This window comes from Nerophis ophidion, linkage group LG21, assembly GCF_033978795.1.
Source record: "Nerophis ophidion isolate RoL-2023_Sa linkage group LG21, RoL_Noph_v1.0, whole genome shotgun sequence".
NCBI classification, from domain to species: Eukaryota; Metazoa; Chordata; class Actinopteri; order Syngnathiformes; family Syngnathidae; genus Nerophis; species Nerophis ophidion.
The window spans coordinates 25,802,110-25,820,989 of NC_084631.1; the positions used below are offsets into that span (position 1 = coordinate 25,802,110).

The 18,880-nt window shown below is 41.0% G+C and overlaps 1 protein-coding gene across 2 annotated transcripts in view; it reads right to left on the reverse strand.

Annotated features, from left to right (window-relative positions):
- phf1 (PHD finger protein 1) overlaps positions 1 to 18,670 on the reverse strand; it is a 70,381-nt gene extending 51,711 nt beyond the window's left edge. Inside the window, exons 1-3 of one of the 2 annotated variants that reach the window (XM_061882354.1) lie at positions 17,577 to 18,670; positions 17,390 to 17,471; positions 331 to 417 (exon numbers count right to left, since the gene is read on the reverse strand). In XM_061882354.1, coding sequence (XP_061738338.1) covers positions 331 to 417; positions 17,390 to 17,471; positions 17,577 to 17,654 — 247 coding nt within the window. In that variant the 5' untranslated portion in view covers positions 17,655 to 18,670. The remainder of the gene's footprint in view (positions 1 to 330; positions 418 to 17,389; positions 17,472 to 17,576) is intronic. The other variant, XM_061882355.1, reaches the window with a different exon arrangement.
- Positions 18,671 to 18,880: the final 210 nt, after the last annotated feature.

Sequence of the window (18,880 nt, forward strand, 5' to 3'; positions counted from 1 at the left end):
TAGTTTAAGACACATTTTTGAAAAAATGGCCCCTGCGTGCTTTGAATTTTCAGTATGTGGACCCTTGGTGCGTTTGATCGCCATTCTGAGCCACGCGATGAAGGAAGTTGTGTGGGCAGTTTTCTTTTTGTTGCTTTATAGCGAATACATTTTATAGTGCACATCACACGTATGTGCTGCCTCCCAAATCTATCCCGTCACTCCCTCTGACGGCGAGGGAGAGCGGGCGCGTGGATCATTTATGACCCCGCCGCTGTTTATTCTCCTTCAGCACATCTGCAAGGTCGGTGCTGAGAAGTTGACACTGCGTGATGAGGCTGTCCTCCTTACCGTGGCGACATTTCAGACAATTTATGAGGGGTTCTTTAAGGGGCGGAGCCTCGCAAACACAGCAAACTTCGTCCACTCCGCCTGCGACTGGAAGGAGAGAGAGGGGGAAGAGAAGAGAAGCGGCGTTAAAAATGTGTTTTTATGTTGAAGTCACAAATATCTCCTACACAAATGGAAGTCCTTGTTTCCTCTTTACGATCCACGCCTATTGCCTCTAAGGGCCAAAGTGGAAAGGTGCTGATCGTCGGCGGGCTAAACAGCCAGTTAACACGCGACTCTGCATCTTTTAAGTACTTTTTTAACCTCAAAACTTTCAAAAAGGTTATTTTCCATAGATTTCCACCCTTTCCAGATGTTGTTCCGTAAACCAGTTAATCCCAGATGTTGCATCCGGTGGTTTTCGAACTTTACCCACACAGATCAGACCAGTGTTTTTCAACCACTGTGGTGTGCCGTGAGATACAGTCTTGTGTGCCGTGGGAGATTATCTAATTTCACCTACTGGGGTTGTCAGGTTCAAACACTGTTGACATCTATTAAACGAGACAAAAAGGCAAGGAATCAAACAGAGACAGACTTAAATTTGGACTCAAGCTTGAGGAGAGACACGGCCCGGTACTGTCAGTACCTTTCCTGCACCATGCTCTGGCGAAAAGCTTTTCGTCTCCTCTTTTATTTAGGTATTCAATGTTTACGCAACAACACATGTCAAAACAGGAATGGGCAGCATACACACAGTCACTGTTTTCGGTCACATTGAAGACAAAAGAAGACGATGCCTCGGGCCCGGGCTCGTCCTGGTCTCAGCTTCGGCAAAACAGGAATGGGGAGTATATAAACAGTCATTGTTTTTGGTCACATTGAAGACAAAAGAAAGATGATGCTTCGGGCTTGGGCTCGTCCTGGTTTCAGCTTCGGCGGGTCTTTGAGGACAAAAGAAAACTCCTCTCGTCGCATTCCAACGTACACAGCGGAATGCCCCAAGACTTTGCTTGGTTGAAGAAGGACAGCTCTCAACTACTCAATTAAATAAAAGAGATCTGAAAGTTTTTTGATAATTCACACACAATTTACACAATTTTTCTAACAGAGGTTAAAAATGTTTTTTGTAAACCAGTAATTATAGTCTAAAAATGATGTGTTGTTGTTGAGTGTTGGTGCTGTTTAGAGCTCGGCAGAGTAACCGTGTAATACTCTCCCATATCAGTAGGTGGCAGCCGGTAGCTAAATGCTTTGTGGATGTGGGAAACAGCGGGAGGCAGTGTGAAGGTAAAAAGGTGTCTAATGCTTAAACCAAAAAATTAACAAAAGGTGAGTGCCCCTACGAAAAGGCATTGAAGCTTAGGTAAGGCTATGAAGAACGAAACTAAAACTGAACTGGCGACAAAGTAAACAAAAACAGAATGCTGGACGACAGCAAAGACTTAATTCTTATGTCCAAAAGCAGAACCTAGTAACTTACTTCTAGAGATACCCTTGAGATACTATGTTTTTCTGTTGTATCTACGCGGTTATGTGGTAATTGCTAGGTTCTGCCATGCGCGTAACAGCTTACCTACGGAACAAATTACAATATCGCATACACTAATATATAGCATATCACCTAGTAACTCCAAAATTAGTATCAGCTCAGTTTTGACCAAAATTGAGTTACTGGGTTTTGCCTTTGAACGGGAGTATGTGGAGCAAAGACAATGTACATCCGAACATGACATGAGAATCAACAATGTCCCCACAAAGAAGGATAAAAACAACTGAAAAATTCTTGATTGCTAAAACAAAGTAGATGTGGGAAATATCGCTGAAAGGAAGACATGAAACTGCTACAGGAAAAAAAACGTAAAAAGAGAAAAAGCCACCAAAATAGGAGCCCAAGACAAGAACTAAAACGCTACACACAGGAAAACAGCAAAAACATCAAAATAAGTCATGGGGTGATGTGACAGGTGGTGACAGTACACCTACTTTGAGACAAGAGCTATAGTGATGCATGCTTGGTTATGGTTTAAATTCCTATCCAAGAATTGCGACAACGACTCTTTACTGTCAACTGAGTTTCGTTTTTTAAGGATTTGTGCTGGTGGTGTGCCTCTGGATTTTTTTCAACGCAACAAATGTGCCTTGGCTCAATTAAGGTTGAAAAACACTGGATTAGACGTACGGACGATGCTACATTTCCAAGCCTCTAGGTTTTCATTACAAGGCACGGCGACCGAGATTGTGCTGGAAGAGTCGCAACTTTGCCGTAGAGCGGGGGTCACAAATCCAAACGCACCGAGTTAGCCCAGGGGTCGGCAACTCAACATGGTGATAGAGACATGTTGGACCAAAAATACAAAAAAATAAATCTAATAAAATGGATTTATTACAATCTTTGAAAGCTGGGTAACATTTGCTGTGGTCTGGAACAACGTGAACAACACTCAGAAATGCAGCCAATGTCACAAATAATGTGTCATCAGACATGCAAATATAGATTAAATACACAAAAGACATACAGTAAGTAAAGGAAATCAAATGAACTCAAATATACTTACTAACGAGGCATACTGATGCAATATGTACACACAGCTAGCCTAAATTATTAGCACTCCACGCAAGTCTATAACATCAACAAAGCTCACCTTTGTGCATTCACGCACAGCATAAAATGTTTGGTGGACAAAATGAGACAAAGAAGGAGTGGCATAAAACATATATTTCTGTGGCAGCGAAGAAGAAAGCTGTACATGTAAACAAACTACGGTGAGTTCAAGGACCGCCAAAATTAGTAAGACAAAACGGCGCTGGCCAAATACTCTCATCAGTGGAGCATGAACACAAACATTAAACAGTGGGCTTTCTCACAATTAGGAGGGTTTTTGTCATGTTTGTCCTCCTACCGCAACATTATTAAAATATTTTTTTCCATTTTTGAAAAACCTCCAGTGAGCCACAGAGATCAGTGCTAAGCTACGAGAGCCGCGGGTTGCTGACCACCGAGTTAGCACATAAAAACGAAAATCAATAGATCCATCCGTGCATTTTCTTCTGAGGTCGGGTCGCGGGGGGCAGCAGCCTAAGCAGAGAAGCCCTGACATTCCCTAGGCATTCCCCAGGCCAGCCGAGAGACATAGTCTTTCCAAAGTGTCCTGGGTCTTCCCCGTGGCCTCCTACGGGGCGGACATGCCCTAAACATCCGGGAGGCATCCTGACCAGATGCCAGAACCACCTCATCTGGCGCCTCTCGATTGTTGCGAGAAAAAAAAAAAAACTGGGAACTTAACCACCAGAATTTTACCATAAGAGTTGAGGTGGTTTCTACACAAAATTATTGTAATTTAAGTAAAGAAAAAAAAGTGAGGGTACCCTTTGTCCCCGATTCTGTTCATAACTTTTATGGACAGAAATTCTAGGCGCAGTCAGGGCGTTGAGAGGATCCGGTTTGGTGGCTGCAGGATTAGGTGTCTGCTTTTTGCAGATGATGTGGTCCTGATGGCTTCATCTGGCCAAGATCTTCAGCTCTCACTGGATCGGTTCGAGTCCCAGTCCATGGTTCACGCCCAGAAAAGGGTGGAGTGCCATCTCCGGGTTGAGGCAGAGAACTTGCCCCATGTGGAGGAGTTCAGGTACCTCGGGGTCTTGTTCAGGAGTGACGGAAGAGTGGATCGTGAGATCGACAGGCGGATCGGTGCGGCGTCTTCCTCTAATGCGGACGGTGCATTGATCCGTTGTGGTGAAGAAGGAGCTGAGCCGGAAGGCAAAGCTCTCAATTTACTGGTAGATCTACATTTTCTTCCCCACCTATGGTCATGAGCTTTGGGTTATGACCAAAAGGACACGATCACGGGTGCATGCGGCCGAAATTAGTTTCCTCCGTCGGGTGGCGAGATAGGGTGAGAAGCTCTGTCATCTGAGAAGTAAGGCCACTGCTCCTCCACATCGAGAGGAGCCAGATGAGGTGGTTCGGGCATCTGGTCAGGATGCCACCCCAATGTGTTTAGGGCACGTCTAACCGGTAGGAGAACACGTTGGGAATACTATGTCTCCCGGCTGGCCTGGGAACGCCTTGGGTTCCGTCGGGTGGAGCTGGACGAAGTGGCTGGGGAGATGGAAGTCTGGGCTTCTCTGCTTAGGTTGCTGCCCCCGCAACCTCACCTCGGCTAAATGGAAGAAAATGGATGGATGGATTAAGTAAATCATCTGATGACTGAGCTGCCTTTTTTTTTTTTTTTTACAGTGCATCAGCATAAATTAGGGCTTCACGGTGGCAGAGGGGTTAGTGCGTCTGCCTCACAATACGAAGTTCCTGCAGTCCTGGGTTCAAATCCAGGCTCGGGATCTTTCTGTGTGGAGTTTGCATGTTCTCCCCGTGAATGCGTGGGTTCCCTCCGGGTACTCCGGCTTCCTCCCACTTCCAAAGACATGCACCTGGGGATAGGTTGATTGGCAACACTAAATTGGCCCTAGTGTGTGAATGTGAGTGTGAATGTTGTCTGTCTATCTGTGTTGGCCCTGCGATGAGGTGGCGACTTGTCCAGGGTGTACCCTGCCTTCCGCCCGATTGTAGCTGAGATAGGCGCCAGCGCCCCCAGCGACCCCGAAAGGGAATAAGCGGTAGAAGATGGATGGATGGATGGATCAGCATAAATTAAAAAACAGCACCCCGGTACTTTTTCCGCACAATTCTGACGACTGAATTGCTACTTTTTTTTTTTTAATCGTAAAATCTACACTCTTCATTTTTACAGTGCAATACTGTAAATTTCCATGAATTGATTAACGTAAACCCCAATTTAAATAAGTTTAAAAACTTATTGGGGTGTTATTATTTAGTGGTTAATTGTACAGAATATGTACTGTACTGTGCAATCTACTAATACATTTAGTTTTGATCAATCAAATTGGAAAAAAGGGTACAATTGATGATTGTTACAGTAAATTTCTGGCCACTAAGCTGCCAGCTTTTCACAATAAAATCTACTGACTGTTGTTGTTTTTACAGTGTAGCCTCACCAACATTCTTTCGATGATCATGGAGCTTTAAAGAAGGTCAATATAAATATGTATTGCATCCATTCTTTGGCGGGCCAAACAAAATTTTTAATTTCCCCCAGGGATCAATAAAGTACTTCTATTCTATTCCATTCCATTCTATTCTAAAATGGCACGACGGGCCAAATTTGCCTTGCGTGCCCCACTTTGGGCATCCCTAAGCTACACTGATATACAATACCACACAGGGTTAATTAAGGTAAGGTTTTATTCCTTTGAGCTGTAAAAGTAAAGTCTCGAGGGTAAAGTCATTAGACATATTTTCACCTAAAACTGCACAGATTCGACTCCAAAAGGTGACAATTCAGTCCTTTTTAATGCTAAGCGGCGCAATTGTCCAGCAGGAGTCCTTCATCCAGGTGTCTATTGAAACAATATGTCCTTGTGAACTGCGAGGTTGCTTATCTCACCAGCATGGTGGACATACATGCATTTCATAGCAACTGTACCTACTGTATCAGTGTTTTACAACAGATTTCATTATTTTCTATTGCACACTTTGTTAGCATCACATGGAACTGCTTTGACTTCTGAGCATACTATTAGGATTTTTGTTTTGTTAAATATTTAAAAAAAAATTTAGATAGAATGGTGTATACCTTAGAAAACACTTGGCCACCATCATGACAAACTTTTCAATACAGTAGAGTAGTAGGCATAGCTATTCATTAAAAATAAGGTAGAGGTTTTATTTAACAGGCAGTTGACGTGACGTTACACACGGTTTAAATAAAGGAAAAAACACTGATTGAAAAATGTATAAAATAGAATTGGAAAAAGCGGATGTAAGCGGTAAATGTGGAGAACAGTCTCGTCTTATTTACATGCCTCTACTTCGACTGAATCTTCTCCCCGTCGGCCGTGTTGTAGTTTTAGCACTCCCGTACGTAGTCTACTGACAGATATGAGTTGGAACTGTACGCTACTTTGTGTTAGAAATGGCAACAGCGCAGGATGCATGTGCATGTATGAGCCAGTCTGCCCCACAACAAGAGGATAGAGCAAAACAAAGAGCTTATGGTCGACAATGGCGGACCCAGGCAAAGCTCTTTAGTTAAAGCCATACCATATATGGATAATGCAGATCCCAAATACAACACAGCAGGTACCAATGGGTAGGAAAAGTGTTCTTTGCATAATAGATTACTTTTAAACAAGTATTTTATGGAGCACCGTAATTAGGGGCCTGTGAAGAAGTGACTACACCACATGATTGTAGCTTCTCGTCCTGAACCCCCACTTACAAAAGGGTGAACATTTGCCAAACACTAAAAAAATCGATTCACACCTGAATCCCAATTCCGATTCTTAATTGATTCCTAATTTTTATAAATCGATTGTATGTATTTCTATATGCATGCATATACTGTATACATATATACATACGTGTGTGTGTGTGTGTGTGTGTGTGTGTGTGTGTATATATATATATATATATATATATATATATATATATATATATATATATATATATATATATACATACAGTGGGTCAAAAAAGTATTTTGTCAGCCACCGGTTGTGCAAGTTCTCCCACTTAAAATGATGACAGAGGTCTGTAATTTTCATCATAGGTACACTTCAACTGTGAAAGACAGAATGTGAAAAAAATCCAGGAATTCACACTGTAGGAATTTTAAAGAATTTATTTGTAAGTTATGGTGTAAAATAAGTATTTGGTCAACCATTCAAAGCTCTCAATGATGGAAGGAGGTTTTGACCCCAAATCTCACGATACGTGGCCCCATTCATTCTTTCCTTAACACGGATCAGTCGTTCTGTCCCCTTAGCGGAAAAACAGCCCCAAAGCATGATGTTTCCACCCCCATGCTTCACAGTAGTTATGGTGTTCTTGGGATGCAACTCAGTATTCTTCTTCCTCCAAACACGACGAGTTGAGTTTATACCAAAATGGATACATGGATGATACAGCAGAGGATTGGGAGAATGTCATTTGGTCAGATGAAACCAAAATAGAACTTTTTGTGAAGGCACCATTAATGCTGAAAATTACATATAGGTTTTGGAGCAGCATATATGCCATCCAAGCAACTTCTTTTTCATAAACACCCCCTGCTTATTTAATCAAGACAATGCCAAGACACGTGTTACAACAGACTGGCCTGCTTGTAGACATGTCTCCCATTGAAAACGGAGACCCTGGACTGTTGAACAACTTAAGCTGTACATCAAGCAAGAATGGGAAAGAATTCCACCTGAAAAGCTTCAAAAATATGTCTCCTCAGTTCCCAAACGTTTACTGAGTGTTGTGAAAAGGAAAGGCCATGTAACACCGGGATAAAAAATGCCCATGTGACAACTTTTTTCAATGTGTTGCTGCCATTCAATTCTAAGTTAATAATTGTTTAAAAAAAAAAAAAAAAGTTTCTCAGTTCAAACATTAAATGTCTTGTTTTTGCAGTCTATTCGTTTGAATATAAGTTGAAAAGGATTTGCAAATCATTGTATTATGTTTTCAATTCCGATTTACACAACGTACCAACTTCACCGGTTTGGGGTTTTGTATATTTACATTTCCAATGTAGTTCAGTGTATTAAATATGAACTAAACATCCAAATCGTAGCTTTGTAATACAGGTCAAAACTCAATATGTCTCATTAATATTGAATGAACTGTATTTTTACAATATGCTTGAGGGCCATTGAAATAAAAAAAAAACAACTATTTGCTAAAATTGGCCCCTGGGCCACATATTGGACACCATGGTTTGATCGTCCATCAGTTTTTTTCTTCCTGGTTCATCGACTAAATTCTGTTCTGTTGACAACATCGTGACCCAACTGACATAAGAAAAAAAAATCCTGTATCTTCATCTTTATCTGGTGTCTTTTTGCATTATGTTGTGCATTACAAACTCAAAAGCCATTGAGGTACTTTTCTTCTCGCTATTGCCGTCGCAAGGCGATGCGTGACTACGCTAGAAAGAGACTTCCTCAGTGTTTGCTCTTACAATAACAATGTCGATACAGCTCTGTTTTGATACAGGTTACGGAACGTAAATTACGTATTGTTGACGCTTTTTGGATGCATTTAAAAAGTAAACACAGAGTTTTACAAACTCCTATCCAGGGTTAAAACGATCTCCATCCACACGAGTGTGTTTCAAAACATTATTTTTCTACACACAAACGCATACACCTTCTCTCATGCACATCTGGTCCAATCAGACACCTGATACTAATGAATCATTTTCGGTACGATACCGTCTCTAAAAAGTACCGGTACGGCACCACCCCGTGCTTGTGTCGAAGTCACGTCGTGTCATTGCTGGTTTACGAGTAGAGGAGCATGTTCGGCAGCGCACAATCACAGAGTACTTACAGGCAGACACAGTGTGTAGATAGAAAAGGTAGAACGAACGCATTTTGGCATAAAAACTAAAGATAAAGGTGAAGTTAGAACACTGAAACACCCTCAGGATATGGTGCTTTAAGACATGGCTAGCTACTGTAGCTAGCGGCTAACGTCCATTTGCTGACGGCAGTGTTTTAGCTTCTTCTCAATCACTAATCCTGGTCTCGATGGCGACAAATAAAGTCATATTCTTACAAGTATCATCCCTGCAGGACGAGGAATATAGCTCACCGGCATCAACATGTAAACAGACGCCATTGGTGGATCTACACCTAACATCCACTGTATTGATATCAAGTATAGGCACGTATTTAGTCGATACTACTATGATTATGTCAATATTTCTTGTCATCACATCTTGTTTTACTTAAAAAAAAATGTATATTATGTTTATAACGTCAGAAAATATGTTCCTGGACACATGAGGACTTTGAATATGACCAATGTATGATCCTGTAACTGCTTGGTATCGGATTGATTATGTGTGTTATCATCCAAAACTAATGTAAAATATCAAACAACAGAAGAATAAGTGTTTTTTTCATTTAAACAGAAGTGTAGATATAACATGTTAAACGCGAAAGTAAGCAGATATTAACAGTAAATGAACAAGTAGATTAATAATTCATTTTTCAATCACTTGTTTTTAATAATGTTGACAAAATAATAGAATGATAAATGACGAAATATGTTACTGCATACGTCAGCAGACTAATTAGGAGCCTTTGTTTGTTTACTTACGACTAAAAGACAAGTTGTCTTGTATGTTCACTATTTTATTTAAGGACTTAACTGTATTAAGAAGCATATGTTTAATGTACCCTAAGATTTTTTGTTCAAGTCAATAATGCCATTTTTTGTGGTCCCTTTTATGTAGGAAAGTACTGAAAAGTAATGAAATAATTTTAGTACCGGTACCAAAATTTAAGTGAAGTGAAGTGAAATATATTTATATAGCGCTTTTCTCTAGTGACTCAAAGCGCTTTTAGGGAGTGAAACCCAATATCTAAGTTACATTTAAACCCGTGTGGGTGGCACTGGGAGCAGGTGGGTAAAGTGTCTTGCCCAAAGACACAACGGCAGTGGCTAGGATGGGGGAAGCAGGGATCGAACCTGGAACCGTCAAGTTGCTGGCACGGCCAGTCTACCAACCGAGCTATACCGCCCCCCATAATACAATAATAATAACCAAAATATTCAATCCAATCCAATCCACTTTATTTATATAGCACATTTAAACAACAATAACGTTTCCAAAGTGCTGCACAGCCATGTTAAAAACAATTGTAAAAAAAAAAAATAAATAAATAAAATAAAATTAAAAAAAAGTATATATATATATATATTATGCTCCACCAATGACTGAATAAAAACAAAAAATAAATGAATATAAAACCAATAAAAACAATATAAAAACAAATATGATTAAAAACTATTTTAAAGGGTAAAATCTATTAAAACAGTAAAATAGAAATCAAAGTGTATAAAAAACACAGAGGACAACAGAGAACAGAGGACCACACAACTCACGTAGTGTTAAAAGCCAAAGAATAAAAGTGGGTCTTAAGACGAGACTTAAAACACTCCACTGTGGAAGCAGTTTGAACATGGAGCGGCAGAGTGTTCCAGAGCTTAGGGCCGACCACAGAGAAGGCCCTGTCTCCCCTGGTCTTAAGTCTGGTCTTGGGCACCACGAGCTGGAACTGGCTCTCGGACCTCAGAGGGCGCGCAGGAATGTAAATTTGGATAAGGTCCGAGATATATTGAGGTGCCAGTCCATGTAAAGATTTAAAAACAAACAGCGATGTTTTAAAATCAATTCTAAAATGAACAGGGAGCCAGTGCAAACTCTGAAGAATTGGGGTTATATGCTGGCGTTTCCTGGCCCCTGTTAAAAGTCGTGCTGCCGCGTTCTGGACTAACTGCAACCGGGAGAGAGCTTTTTGGCTAATGCCAGCATAAAGTGCAAATATTGGTATTGTTACAACACTACTGAGGACAAACACTAAACTTATTGAAATATAACAAAACACAAAACAAGACATGGCCTGGGACATCAGGTCATGACAGGAACATTATGAATCGACTGTGCTGCTGAAATCCAACACTGGCGGACTTGTAACACGTTCAATCAGCAACATGGTGATACATGACATACAGTGAAGCACACATTGCTTCTGAAATCAGCGCACACTAACAAGGAGCCAAGGTAACCTCTTAAATAGTTAAGTGCCTAAAGCGCATGGACCACTGGGAAATTCTCGTGGAATAACTTCACGAAACATGAGTTAATATTGCATCTTTCTTATGACACAGAGAAAAAAGTATCGCTTGTCAAAATTGTCCCGTCAAAGCCTATTTTAATGGGTCGTTTTGTCAGTGTTGAAGGAAATAGCAGCTTGTTTACGTTCAAACATAGAAGCGGTGTTGTTGAGCTTTGGAAGTGACGTCATCCGAAGAGTCCAAATCTCCGTTAGTGCCGTGTACACACAAGTGTTGTCCCGGTACCAATATTTTGGTACCAGTACCAAAATGTATTTTGATACTTTTCTGTACTTTTTGATACTTTTCTAACTAAAAAAGTACTTTTTAGAGGCGGTATATTACCGAATATGATTAATTAGTATCGCCGTAGTATACCTATACCGTACAACCCTTAGGACAGTGGTTCTCAAATGGGGCTACGCGTACCCCTGGGGGTACTTGAAGGTATGCCAAGGGGTACGTGAGATTTTTTTAAACATATTCTAAAAATAGCAACAATTCAAAAATCATTTATAAATATATTTATTGAATAATACTTCAACAAAATATGAATGTAAGTTCATAAACTGTGAAAAGAAATACAACAATGCAATATTCAGTGTTGACAGCTAGACTTTTTGTGGACATGTTCCATAAATATTGATGTTAAAGATATCTTTTTTTTGTGAAGAAATGTTTAGAATTAAGTTCATGAATCCAGATGGATCTCTATTACAATCCCCAAAGAGGGCACTTTAAGTTGATGATTACTTCTATGTGTGGAAATCTTTCTTTATAATTTAATCACTTGTTTATTTTTTAACAAGTTTTTAGTAATTTTTATATCTTTTTTTCCAAATAGTTCAAGAAAGACCACTACAAATGAGCAATATTTTGCACTGTTATACAGATTAATAAATCAGAAACTGATGACATAGTGCTGTATTTTACTTCTTTATCTCTTTTTTCAACCAAAAATGATTTGCTCCGATTAGGGGGTACTTGAATAAAAAAAATTTCACGGGGGTACATCACTTAAAAAAGGTTTAGAACCACTGCCTTAGTACATGCATAAGCTGAGCAGAGAGTTTTGGAACTCTTCACTTTGGCCAGAGTTTTCAAAAGTCCGCGTTTTAAAGGACAAAAGTATGCGTTTGCGTGTGGACAAGAGGCCTGAACGCAAAGATAAGTATGCATTTATTAAGTATCCGTGTTCATACGGACATGGGCTTAGGTCAGGGCTTTTCAACAACACAATGAATACTGCAGCAATTTCAGGAGCCCGAGGACTCAAGGGCCAGACATCGAAATGCGGATGTTTTGTCAGAAAGTATCTACGCAGGTTTTATTCCTATGAGACTGTGTTTACTTAATTGCAAAGTAAACACACCGGCTTTCACAATGCACTGTCAATAAAATCATTATTCTCCTCTCGCTTCTCAATCCAGCGCGTGCAGCTAGACAGATAGTTAACAGCATGGAAAAAAACAGAAGCTTCAGAAGTTTTGATGTTCCTTCCTCTGAATTATTTTCCTTCCTCAGTTTTATTTATTTAGACGTCTTACTTCATTTAGGTTTGTAGGACTAAAAACATAAAATAAACATTACAAAAGTATGACCATTGTGTATTTCACAACAATAGAATAGATTGTGAAGTGTTAATACATTCACACAGCGTTGCTCGGTTGCTAGCAAGTTAAGGGTTCCAGGTTCGATTCCCGCTTCAGCCACCCAAGTCTCTGCCGTTGTGTCCTTGGCTTGGGCAAGACACTTTACCCACCTGCTTCCAGTGTCACCCACACCGGTTTAAATGTAACTTAAAGATGTAGAAAATGGGTTTCACTATGTGAAGCGCTTTGTGTCACGAGAGAAAAGCGCTATATAAATATAATTCACTTCACAATGAAGTACAAATGTTTTCACTTACAGAAATTTAACAACATCCACATCAGACATTCTCGGTGACTTATCACAATTAAACCTAAGGTGTAACGTTATCGCCCTCTATTGGTCAAATGTAGTGTTACATGTATTAAACGAGCTCTCAGACAACAAAAAACATGACCACAAATACAAAAGACGTCACAAAGTCAGCAATGTCAATACAAAACAAATTAAATATATTTATACACAAATTATATCTACTTACAAATGTTTCACCAAGTGTTGTGATGACGTATACACGTGTGGTTTCTACCGTTGTTGCTGCTTGACTAGAACATTGTGTGCGTAGCTAAAAGGCCTACTGAAACCCACTACTACCCACCACGCAGTCTGATAGTTTATATATCAATGATGAAATATTAACATTGCAACACATGCCAATACGGCCTTTTTAGTTTACTAAATTGCAATTTTAAATTTCCCGGGAGTTTTTTCTTAGAAACATCGCGTAATGATGACGTGTACGCTTGACGTCACGGGCTGTTATGTATATGAGCGCGCACACACACACAGCTAAAAGTCGTCCGCTTTAACCGCATAATTACACAGTATTTTGGAGATCTGTGTTGCTGAATCCTTTGCCATTTGTTCAATTATTTTGGAGAAGTCAAAGTAGACAGATAGAGTTGGGAAGCTTTAGCCTTTAGCCACACAAACACACGGTGATTCCTTGTTTAAAATTCACGGAGGTGAAACTTTACTATGGATCACAGCGAACATGGATCCCAACCGAATGTCAACCAGCAGGTTTCGGTGAGAAAATTGTGCTAAGAAGTCGTTTCTTACCGGAGATCAAGTGAGCTTGTGCCGCCCATAAAGCTGCCGTCGACTTCCCTGAGACACTAGCTCTGACTATCAGGTACTGTTAAACTCACTAAAACACTAGCAACACACTAGAAATATAAGGGATTTCCCAGAATTATCCTAGTAAATGTGTTTAAAAACACGGGAATCCGTCCCAATGCAATCGTGTTGTTTTTTTTTAAACTCTGTTTTTTTTTTTCTTCCCTAGTCCATCGCTATCAATATCCTCAAACATCAATCTTTCATCCTCGCTCAAATTAATGGGGAAATTGTTGTTTTCTCGGTCCGAATAGCTGTTTTTGTTGGAGGCTCCCATTAAAATCAATGTGAATATGTGAGGAGCCATCAAACATGTGACGTCATCGTCTGCGACTTCCGGTAGAGGCAGGGCTTTTCTCTTAGCACCGAAAGTTTCAAACTTTATCGTGGATGTTCTCTACTAAATCCTTTCAGCAAAAATATGGCAATATCGCGAAATGATCAAGTATGACACATAGAATGAACCTGCTATCCCCGTTTAAATAAGAAAATCTCATTTCAGTAGGCCTTTAAAAAGTCCCAACGGGAAACAATGACTCCAGCACTTGCTCAGGGTAGAGCATTCATACTTTGTCGTCCAGTCGTTGTTAAAAATCAGATTTTTGCGATTTATTTACATATTTTCCAGGGTTGAATGAGTAGTATTCTTCTACACACCCCACTGCTGCTTCATTGTGACATATGCCTCTTTGTTGCCCCCTCTGGGGTGGCGAGGAGTACTGCATACATGACCAACCCTAGTTTAAATTTTTTAATCAAGCCTATTTGGGCGGGCTGCCAGTTGAATAGGTCTGCCTTGGAGGCAGAATTGATTGCTCTTACTAATTAGTTGCATTGCTAGCCACCTAGAACGAGACCGTTATAACAAATATGAGTGCAAATTGTTTTACATAACGATTGTAAATGATGGGTAAAATAAAAAAGCAGATCCAGCTTGTTCTACATTGGATATTTGTAAACATGTAAGAGTGTGTAACTCTTACAAAAAAATGTCCATTGCAGAGGACGTCATAAGGCTACAGTTGTCCCACTAAGTCAGGGGTCGGCAACACAAAACGTTGAAAGAGCCATATTGGACCAAAAAATACAAAAAACCTAATCCGTCTGGAGCAGCAAGAAATGAAAAGCCGTATATAAGTCTTATTATTAAGACATCACTTGATGTAAGTGTCTATATTAGCTATATTAGCCTACCATCAAAATGACTTTAAAAGTCTTATATAAATGTTATAATGAAGACAACACATCCATCCATATTCTACCGGTTGTCCCTTTTTGGCATCGCAGAGGGTCGCTGGCGCCTATCTCAGCTGCATTCGGGGGGAAGGCAGCGTACACCCTGGACAAGTCGCCACCTCATCGCAGAGCCAACACAGATAGACAGACAACATTCACACTCACATTCACACACTCGGGCCAATTTAGTGTTGCCAATCAACCTATTCCCAGGTGCATGTTTTTAGAGGTGGGAGGAAGCCGGAGTCCTTTTCAATCTATATTTAATAGAATAGACTGCAAAGACAAGATACTTAACGTTTGAACTGAGAAACTTAGTTATTTTTTGCAAATATTTGCTAATTTGGAATTTGATGCCTATAGCATGTTTCAAAAGGGCTGGCACAAGTGGCAAAAAAGACTGAGAAAGTTGAGGAATGCTCATCAAACACTTATTTGGAACATCCCACAGGTGAACAGGCTAATTGGGAACAGGTGGGTGCCATGGTTAGGTATAAGAGCAGCTTCCATGAATCCTCATTCATTCACATTCACACCGTAGCTCACCGGTGCCACAATGTAAACAAAAGCCATTGGTGGATCTACATCTAACATCCATTGTAATGATATCAAGTACAGGCACGTATCTTGTAGATACTACTATGATTATGTCGATATTGTTTGGCATCACAACATCTTCTTTCATGTTTTAAAAATGTATATTATGTTTATAAATGTCCCTGGACACATGAGGACTTTGAATATGACCAATGTGTGATCCTGTAACGACTTGGTATCGGATTGATTCGCAAATTTCTGGTGTCATCCAAAACTAATGTAAAAGTATCAAACAACAGAAGAATAAGTGATTATTACATTTTAACAAAAGGGTAGATAGAACATGTTAAAAGAGAAAGTAAGCAGAAATTAACATTAAATGAACAAGGAGATTAATAATTCATTTTCTACCACTTGTCCTTATTATTGTTGACAAAATAACAGAATGATAAAGGACACAATATGTTACTGCAAACGTCAGCAGCTAAATTAGGAGCCTTTGTTTACTTACTACTAAAACACAAGTTGTCTTGTATGTTCACTATTTTATTTAAGCACTTAACTGCAATTAGAAACATATGTTTAATGTGCCCTAAGATTTTTGGTTAAAATAAAGCCAATAAGGATATTTTTTGCAATCCCCTTTATTTGGAAAAGTACCGAAATAATTTTAGTACCAGAACCAAAATATTGGTATCGTTACAACACTAATCCAGACATTAGTCTTAAAGGCCTACTGAAACCTACTACTACCGACCACGCAGTCTGATAGTTTATATATCAATGATGAAATATTAACATTGCAACACATGCCAATACGGCCGTTTTAGTTTACTAAATTGCAATTTTAAATTTCTTGCGAGTTTTTTGTTGAAAACGTCGCGGAATGATGACATCTGTGTTGCTGAATCTTTTGCAATTTGTTCATTTAATAATGGAGACTAAAAAAAACAATGCTGTTGGTGGAAAGCGGTGGATTGCAGCTGTCTTTAGCACCGAGACACAGCCGGTGTTTCTTTGTTTGTTGTGAAGCTTTAACACAGAGTGGTCAAGCGAACATGTTTCTCTACGTCAACCAGCATGTTTTTGGATGGGGAAATTGTGATATATATCTTACCGGAGAAATCATTGGATTATTCGTCGTCCTGCAGCAGCTGTTTAAAAGGCAGCTGTGAGCTTGGCTCCTCGGCTTCTCTCTGAGACACTGGGTGTTCACCGCAGCCATCCGACCTCGAGGTATGTCTTTACAATCTTTAAAATCTCACTAAAACACTATTAAAACAATAAGCAGATAAGGGCTCTTCCAGAATTATCCTAGTAAATGTGTCTAATTACATCTGAAACGCTCACACTGCCGCCGCCCGGAGCCGTCGCTTTTTTTTCTTTTTCTCTAGTCCTTCACTATCAATATCGTAATTCACAAATCTTTCATCCTCGCGCAAATTATTGGGGAAATTGTCGTTTTCTTGGTCCGAATTGCTCTTACTGCTGGTGGCTCACATTATAAACAATGTGAATGTGTGTGGAGCCCTGCAACTCGTGACGTCACGCGCACATCGTCTGCTACTTCTAGTAAAGGCAGGGCTTTTTTATCAGCGACCAAAAGTTGCGAACTTTATCGTCGTTGTTCTGTTCTAAATCCTTTCAGCAAAAATATGGCAATATCGCGAAATGATCAAGTATGACACATAGAAAGGACCTGCTATCCCCGTTTAAATAAGAAAATCTCATTTCAGTAGGCCTTTAATACGGCCATCCCTAATTGGAGCACCAACAAAGTGAAAGTATTCATCCAACCAATGACATCAATCTCCTCACTCAGGCCGGCAGTGGCTTTTTACTCACAGGAATGGATGTCTTTCCTCAGGACCCAGAACTCCGAGTTGTCCTCGAACCTGACCAGACAGCACTGCTTGACGCAGTCTACCTGGGGTAGGGGGGGAGCAGTGGGTTTTGATTGACAGGAGCCTTTAAAGAGGAATAAGCGGGAAATAAAAGAAGACAAAAAAAAAAGAACAGAAGAAGCACTCACTCTCTTCACGTTGCCCAGGTAGAGGAGCCCGTCACTCCATCTGGCCAGCACGTCGTCGCCCTCGCTGACTCCCCCCATCTTGGAGAAGAAGGAGAGCAGCGGCGACTCTTTGGTGGGAAAATGGAAATCCGATTTATTTATGCTGGGGTTGGGGGGGGGGGGGGGGCGTGTTTACAACTCCGCTCTGGCTGGGATGTCAAGACTGCTGGACGACGGGGCAAGGGGGAGGATGCCTCTTGCTTCTGCTCAGGGGGGGTAAATTCCTCCTCCTCCTGCTTAGGGGGGTAAATTCCTCCTCTTCCTGCTGCTTAGGGGGGTTAATACCTCCTCCCCTTCCCACCCCCCTCGTTTTTTTGTGTGTTTTTTTTTTTTTTTCAAGAGGAGCATGGAGCACCATCACAGTGCAAGAAGAGATGAGGGAGCGCACAAGCTGAGAGCCAAGACAAACGACGACTGCTGCACGCACACAGCTGCATGACGACCGCTGCAATACACTTTGCGCCCGCATCCGTCATATTTGCGCTCCGGTGGTGCATGCACGCCAGTCACGGGGGCTGCGGATGTAAAAGGGCATTTGCCGGGAGGGGGGGAGGGTATACCTGCTGTCAAGTGGAACTCCTTCCCTCTGTCGGGGGGTCACGCAGGCTGCATGATGAGGGCGCAGGGGGAAGGCGGTTAGTGCGCGTGCACACGCCACGCACGCCCCTGTCACTCAATCCGTCAGCGGGGATGATGAAGAGGAGGAGGAAGAGGAAGAAGAAGAAAAAGCCCACGCTCCGTGCGTGTCAAGTTTCCTCCGCCACGGTGATCCTTTTTTTTTTTTTTCCTTCCGGATGCCTTTTTTTGGCGGCTGTTTGCGAGATCTCCTGTGTCAAACCGCCAGAGACGCCATCTTCATCATCATCATCATCATCATCATCATCCTCACCCCTGCCTCTCTCCGCCGAGCGACTTGTTGTGACGCAGACATAAAACACCCAGATGGAATGGGAGGGAGATACTGATGGGGGGTGGGGGGTGGGGTATTGTACCTCGCTCCCCCCCACCCCCGGAGTGAACAACCTTAAATTGTGGCGCGTGCAGGGCCAATTAGGCGTCCTATTAGCGAGTTGAAGCGCGTCATTAATTTGTCCGGCGCGGGCCAATTAAGTGATGGTGGGGGAGGGGTTTAAAAGTTGGACAGGGGTAATTGTCCTAATCTTATTAACGTCATAATTAGCCTTTATCGCCTCTCTATGTCCGTGCCTTTTTTTTTTTTAATATTCATCCATCCATTTTCTACCTCTTGTCCCTTTTTATCGAAC